This window comes from Nansenia antarctica (genome assembly GCF_963989245.1).
Source record: "Nansenia antarctica genome assembly, chromosome: 5".
NCBI lineage: Eukaryota > Metazoa > Chordata > Actinopteri > Argentiniformes > Microstomatidae > Nansenia > Nansenia antarctica.
Window position 1 is genome coordinate 20,282,829 of NC_137690.1, and position 8,092 is coordinate 20,290,920.

The 8,092-nt window shown below is 40.2% G+C and overlaps 1 protein-coding gene across 1 annotated transcript; it reads left to right on the forward strand.

The window, feature by feature from the left end:
- On the forward strand, positions 1-3,676 carry vgll4l (vestigial like 4 like; the record flags this gene model as incomplete). The annotated part of the gene is made up of 5 exons (XM_080531449.1): positions 1-82; positions 1,864-1,999; positions 2,108-2,345; positions 3,160-3,244; positions 3,363-3,676. The coding sequence occupies exons 1-5, from the start codon at positions 16-18 to the stop codon at positions 3,674-3,676; spliced, it is 840 nt and encodes a 279-aa protein (XP_080387575.1). The 5' UTR covers positions 1-15.
- Between the last annotated feature and the right edge of the window lie 4,416 nt (positions 3,677-8,092).

Genomic DNA, 8,092 nt, shown 5'->3' on the forward strand with positions numbered 1-8,092 from the left:
CAAAGACAAGGAGCCATGGCTGTTGCCAATTTCCACTACATAACGCGGATGAGCAGTGGTTTCAAAGTCTACATCTTGGAAGGTAATAACTGTTTTTCTGTTATTACTGTTATACAACAACACATAATTATGCCACTGTGATCTAGCTGTCTTACTTACTAGTAAATGGTTCATATCTTCAACTGGCATTGCTATCATTTATGATGAATGTTAGACTTTCTCAGTTCACTTTCTAATTAGAAATACATTTTATGACAATCATTCATAAACTGTGTAAGTGGAAATGTGAGTTAGTTGTTTGGCTGGTTTATTTAAGATAACAGTTAAAACAATTTACATATACAAATATACAGACATATAGGAAAGGACATATAGGAAGTATAGGACTCAGCCTGAATACCTTTAAAACATGTATTTTTCAATGACATGTATTGAAAAATACATGTTTTAAAGGTATTCAGGGTAAGTCGAGTTGATGATGCTACACTTGCATACAACATGTGTCAGTTCCTGTATGTGCGACTACGACTCCAGAAAGTATAAAGTTAGATGTGTATAAATGCTGTGTACTGAACATTCCTGCATAGTTGATGGCAGATAGGAAGATCATCTACTGATGGGGAACAAATAAGCATGCCTCAGGCATAAGAAAATCAGCCAAGGTGTGGTTTTCACCAGTCCCCCACCACAGGCTTTCACCCTGACACTCTGCTGGCTGAGGGAGCAGGTCAGAGGGTTAGAGGTTAGGATGTAATACCTGGAAAGGTCAGGATGCGGATTGGAATGAGTATTGGAATTAGGGGGACTATTCTTAATAACCCCCTCTGTCCTCTTACAATGCAAATCACTTCACATACAGTCATATTTAATCTCAAAGTAGCAATATAGTGGAACATTGTATGATAATGTGGGGCATTTCTTTGTGTAATATAGGTAAATTGAATATAGTGTAGGGAATATAGCTTGAAGATATCATGGGTGTTGTGAGATAGGCATATTGAAGTGTTTTATTTATGTATTTTCGTAACAATATCAAACAAAAGGTTATTTAGTCCTATTCAATAACACAATGGGGTAGTGGTGGTCTAGTGGATAGTGAGTTGGACTTGTGATCGGAAGGTTGTGAGTTCAAATCCCGCCTGAAACCACACCACTACTAGTGTGCCCTTGAGTAAGGCACTTAGCCCTCAGTTACTCCAGGGGGAATGTCCCTGTAATTCGTAATTGTAAATCGCTTTGGATTAAAAGCGTCTGCTAAATGGCAAAATTATAATAAATTACAATGATGTTAGCACCTGTTGACCTGTCAGTTAGTTTCTTTTGCATAGTCATATGATGTGTGTATTGTAATGACTGTTGTGAGACATTGGTTCTCTCTGGCGTTACTCAATCAGGGTCTGAAAACAAGGTGTCAAGTTTGTCCAACTCAATCAACATCTACATTACAGGTTGATCACCCTCTCTTAAATTTGTAAATTGGATGGATGCCAGCATTGTATGTAGAAAAACAACATTTACCGTTAACATTGAATCAGCTGAGCAATGGTGTAATACTCGCTGATCAGGTATGTCTAGTTCGACTGCTTAACGGAGTTTACAATTAACGGTGGCATGAAAGCTTTCCCACGAATCCGTCATGCAGGTGATGAAGTGTGTCACCGATCAAAACAACCAATCACCTATTCACTGATTGCCACACCTAATGTCTGGCAAGTGCAGTGTATCAACTGTGGGACATTTTCACCTGTATCTATCTGTCTATCTGTCTGTCTGTAGATCTGTCTGTCAATCTGTTTGTCAATCAAAATCTATTAATTTTAAAAGGAACTATCAACGTAATGTTCTTTATCGTTCCCTTTGTAGGTCAACCCAACCTAAGAAGTGAGGATCGATACAGGCATATGACCACTGAGAGAGTTCGAGTACCACCAGTGCATCCAATCAACCATCCAATCAAGCGCAAACACAGCTCTGAACGCGGCCTAACATTGGAGGAGAGGTTTGTGCAATCTTTTCACCTCTTATCCCACCTCTGCAACTTCAACTACAGCTTTGATTGATGTCTGTATGTCCGGTGTATGACACCCTGTGTGGTTTTGTGCTGTAGGCGAGAGAGGGTACAGAGCAGGAGCCGTGCCAAAAGTACTCAGAGGCCAGCTGTGTTCAGCGTGCCACAGAGCCCCACATCCTCCTGGAGCCCAACCCCTAGCCCCACAGGTCACCTGCCCAGCCATGTGTATCCCACACCATCCATGGATGAGCCACTGGACCTCATTAAGAAACCAAGGAAAGAGCCTGAGAGGACAGAGGAGAAGACCAAAAGCACTGCAGCAAGTCAGATACAGGTAATTTTACCAGAACGTTTTAACTTGTAAGGGAATGGGGTCCAGGTGCTATCAACACCAGGAATGTAGGATCTTTTTTCCTCTCATTGTAAAGGTTAGTCGTTTAACTGAGTGAGGTATACCTGGGCTGTTACTGTAGAGAAGAGATACTGTATGCGGCACTATAATTTCTCAGTGTAGCCTCAGGCAGTCAGAGCCTTCACATCTTTGAGATCTCTGTAGCTAGTTATTCTAAATGCTCAGGCACACTCTATTCCCAAAAGCTTCTACAGGCCTCTGCTTGTCCAAGATATGCAATCCAGCCGGATTCGGGAAGAAAATGTGAGCAATGGTGGGAGGAATGTCATCAACAAGACCAAACAGACTGCTCCTCTCTGTCCTGTTTATGCCACCCTGGTGGGGGTGAAGAGATTTTAATCCCCATCCTAATAGCGTTTATTCCGTTTTCACAGTGAAAAACTGAACAAAAACGCATTGAAATATATCATGTTGACATAGAACTGTTAGAACAGCCATGTGTCTGAGGATAAATAGGGAAATTACACCAAAACACGAGGAAGTGAGAAATATTCTGTCCACTTCAGAACTCCTTAGAATGCTACAGAGTAAATACCTAAACAATCTGTAACATTCTCCTTTTAAATCAAGAACACATAAAAAAAAAAAAAAAGTAAGAACCATATTGGATGGATATGCATGATATTAGAGGGACTTGATATATAAGATTATGATGATCAATTCATCATTGTATGTATTTTTGTCATATGAGCACTTTGCTCAAAGTTCTGACTAATGATTTTTTCCCCTCTGTCAGATGCGTCCCTCTGTGATCACCTGTGTCTCCTCCACAAGAAACCCCACCTACAGATCTGAGGTCCACTCTAGCCACTCCTCCTCAGGTAAGTCTTGTGATCCTCTACACAACTGTAACCTGCTTTGCTGCTTCCAGTTGACACTGTGGGGTTACGTTGCTGTTGTTACATTTTGAGCCTGTCTAACATCTGCTGTCCATTGCAGTGATATCGAAGCGCAGCTATGACCATGTGGTGGAGGAGCACTTCCAGAGAAGCTTGGGGATGGACTATCAGCGGGCCAGCTCTCGCCAGCTTTCCATCAGTGTCTCCGTGGACGACCACTTTGCCAAGGCCTTGGGAGAGAAGTGGCTTCAGATCAAGTCAAAGTCCTCCTCATGTTCCTCATCAACGTCATCTCCACCCAGCAGTCCAAGTGTTACTCACTCCCCTAGCTACGGCAACAGCCCAACTCAAGCGCTCAAAGATTCTCCAACAACGACAACACCCAACTCTACTGGCCTCTGGTCACTCAAATAAAACAACTAGCACCATAACTAAGGAGAAACAATGAACTTTGGTACAAAGAGCAGTCTGTGCAGATGAACGACAGGTCCATGCTTTTCAAGGAATGAGAGCACCAAGAAGACTGTTGGTTTTTGAGATAGGATAGATTAGAGGACAGATGGAGTACTAACCTATTGTCGGTTGGAACCTTTTAGTGCATCTCCATGACTCTATTCACAGTTTATCAAAAGGCGGAAATTAATACAATTTCAAGGGGCAAATGTCACACTGATGTGATGTCTTTATCTCTTTTCATTTCTGTCCCAAGCTGCCTGTCAATAGCATATCAATTGCTGAAATAGATGGTGATGTGGGAGGACAGGAAACTGTAACTAAAGATTTCCATTATATTTCATATGTCTTACTTCATTTCACGTGGCTAACATACCACCATTTTCATAAATGTGTATTTATATTGAACAAACGTGGGTCCCATTTTCAGGCTAATATCTGCTTTGTATAGTGCTAACAAAATCACAAAAATAGTAGAGTACTGATCAAATGTTTGTAAAACTATGGACAACTCAAAATGAGTCAAACTCACCAGTTATTTGTGACTGGATATTACAAGTTCATTAGCTGGATCTGTATAACATTCATGTGCAACCTGGTGATGAAAGCTTGTGCACATATTTGTTTTTTAAAAAACAACAATGTAATGCCTTGAAAACGAATTAAATGCATTATAAATTGAATGCAATGTCATGAGTACTTTGGTATCTAAGATTGCATTTTTTTGTATAGTTTTTTCAGTTAACACAACACACATTGTCATGGCTGACTACAAATAATGAAGACAGGGTGGATGAGAGGATGATCACAGTGTGTGTCACTTCCAGGTGGAAAAGGTAAAAAAAACAAGATAAAAAAAAGGTCAGGTATTCATAGGGACGCTCTAGTCTGCTAGCCAGGTGAGGTGCAGGTGTAAAGTAGTGTTCCAGACAGCCTAATATCAGACGTGAGTCACCATGTGTCTGCGGTACATCCTCTATCCACATACTCCAGGTAACAAGTATGGGAGAAGATTTCCACTCTGCTGTTGATTCAATGGAGAAGGGGTGGTTTAACCTTATTGGACACTGATGAGTCATATACCGTGAGTGGTAACCGTTAGTGTTTGGGGGTTTGAACCCCCTCTGGGCTTAAACTAACTGAAGTAGAGGGAAGGTGAGAAGCTCTGATCTATTCGGAGATTCAGGGAATGTATGGAGCATGTCCCAGCAGGCACCCAGGGCTTGTGCTCTAACATTCCTGTCTCCTGAGAAAATGATTCTGAAAGATCCTACAGATCCTGTTTGGCAAGGGAAGGGAGGGACATGGGGAAGGCAGGGCAGGGCTAATATAGGTCCTGGCTTGAGAACTGATCAGGCTTTTCAGTTGCTTATTTGCATGTTCCATCTTGTATAACTTATTAAATTATATGCTGCATTGGAAGATTTTCCAGAAATGATGCCTTTGAACATGATTGCTACATGTTTTACAGCATAGCATGCAGAGAGGTGTAACCTGAAAATACTGCCAGAAATGCAAGCTAACCATCATTGATGGCATTGGCTGTAGATCCTGCTGGTTTCAATGGAAACGAGTCACTAAATAATATGGCATGGTAACAGATTCGGTAACAAATTATAACTGAATGAACTGTATTTGAGAACTACTTGCAATGTGAAGTAAAGGCATCCCAAATGATAATTAATTGAGACAAATTGGCAATACAAACCAATAGGTAGCCTACTGCTCATAATACAATACTGTATTGTTGAACACCTGCGTGAATGCTGCCTTTCCACTTTCATATTTATTCAATATGCATTAATGCCATCTAGAGGAGCTGACGGAAATTGCGTTTTCAGATCTGGATCAGAGCCAGTTGAGATGTGCCATTGGACAAATGCAATCTGGATCCAATTTGCTTCCGCTAAAGACCGCTACGCAACACGATGGTTTAGTTGACATGGCTGCTAAACTGTTATTCCGTTCAGTAATGTTGCAATTACAGACTAGTATAGAGGCGGAAGGCAGGTCTCCGTCAACGAGTGGGATTGGATAATAGAACATGACATGAAGATGTAAATTGTCCTCGCCAGTAAAAAATGTCATTGCGAATCTTGGAATGGATAGGGCCTAATCATTTTTGACAAATAATATGTCCATGACCAGTCAGTAGGAAACATGTAACCTGACGTGTCTATGATATCATAATCTACCGGTAAGCACCAAATACACCTAAAGTGGTGGTGCGCGTAATAGATTAATGAGCCTGTTGCAACTTTTCTCACGTTCTGTTTTTTTCGGCTAAATAAATCAGCTAAATAAATAGGCAATTCTCCTTTATCTCTCGCAACCCCAAGTCATAACCATAGGCCTAATTGCTACCACTTTAGTGTAGTCTTACAGTTGCCTAAATGCATTTGTTATCATTTCATACCTAATTTTCCCCCTCTGTAGACGCTGTTAGGACTGCGGTTATTATTCCAGTAGCCTATTGTAGACCTATTTAGGGTTGCGGCGATAGCGGAGAACTCATTGTTATGTTATGTTATGTTAATTTTATTTATAATGCGCCCCCCATCCAACTTTTACATCGGCCCGGGGTAGTGCATTGTTTGAACCTGTTAAAACAGCGATGCGCACGCGGTTCCAATGATCAGACAGTAGGGGCTATGATAATGCAGTGTGTGGGGTGGATTTACATAGGTCTATTGTATGCTAGTTTAGATTGTTTTCTCCTCAAATCGTTCCATGGATTGAATAAGTGGAATTTGAAAACTTTCAGGATAATTCTAACAACCACCTTTTTAGTTCGTGCGTAAAGGCTGTAGAGAATAGCCTATAGTTTACATAATTTAGTAATGCGAGACTATACTAGGCCTACTTCCACATATTTATAGAGGATATAGTGTTGGTATGAGGAGTTATCCCCGCCAGGCGACAGTTACTGCTGCGGGTTATGATGAAGTGTCTATTTTCGCCTTTTAGCAATTATTGAACGTCCAACGTCGTAGGTGTTTGAATTTGCCAACTGTATTTGCCAAATCCACTAACACATACTGCCTCGCCTAATTGGTGCTACATTTGTGTTGGCTGGAGCAGACGCACTTTGTGGTGACACCAAAGCGGTCTTTGGACATGGTTTAAGTGCTGCGCGCCATACAGCCGCTTACCTCTACAAACCTCCAGGGGGCGACTCTCAGAAATGTTTGCTTTTCTGTCTCTGGTGGCTGCCTCTTCGCGCACATGCAGAAACACAACTTGACAAAACGATTGTCAAATGCAACCATGGAATGCTTCAGGAAAACATTATGATCATACAGTGTACCATATGATCTTGGTTTCGTAATAAAGTACATTCTTGTTGACAATCTGCAGCATTATGTACTTCTCTCAACTCTCAACTGTTTTGATTACATACAATCCCATTGTTCAGTGAAGACTGTATTCCCCCCAGCCTTGTTATAACTTGTGTCTTATTTATGTTTACACTGTCCATTGAACTCTCTCCCACCGGTATGTCTTAGTTATAAAGTAAAGTATAATCTAACTACAATAAGTGCTGTTTTTGTGAGAGGCTGTTTCTACCTAAATACAACTTCAGTCTACTCATTATAAGAGCTTTATGAACATACTGCTTATTATGTGATCTATCACTAATGGTGGGTAACATTACACACCCTCATATTGCATTCATGCATAATCACACAAAACAGACATTATAAAGCCAGGTATTAGAGCTTCACTAACACTGAAAAATATAAAGTTGCAACATATCGAATGTTAAAGGTGAATAAGGTGTGATTTGACATACTGGTATTTTTTTATTCCCCAGGTCACAATGTTACTGCACAAAGTATAGCGTGATCATTCATAAACAGACACTTTTTAAACTAAAATGTAGATTTTATGCACTTCAAGTTCATGTGTTGATTCAACACTGTGAGAAATTCTCACCACGCCACCCTCATCACAGTTATTTCACACGCCTCAAAAGAAAACAAAATGCATTGTTTCGCTAAGACCAAAATTATACATCATTATGATTTCTCACAACAATGCCAACAACCTAACACAAAGGTACAACTCTTTTTTCATTTGGAAGTACTAATCCAATGTGAATTATTCTTACTTGATTATACAGTACAGTAAGTTGGTAAGGCAATTTTATATATTCTATGAATTACAGATGATTACAACTGTGACTAAGAAAATAAACAGTAAAATTGCAGTGTTCATGCTTATAGAAACATCAATTTTCATTACACTGTTTGATTGTAACTGTGTTTCACACAACATGCTTCAAATTGTTCATTTACCACTTGAACCACATGCCATGCAAAGACAAACACAATATCATGCATTTGTTGCATGTCAAGTTTCTCCTGATTATGCAAT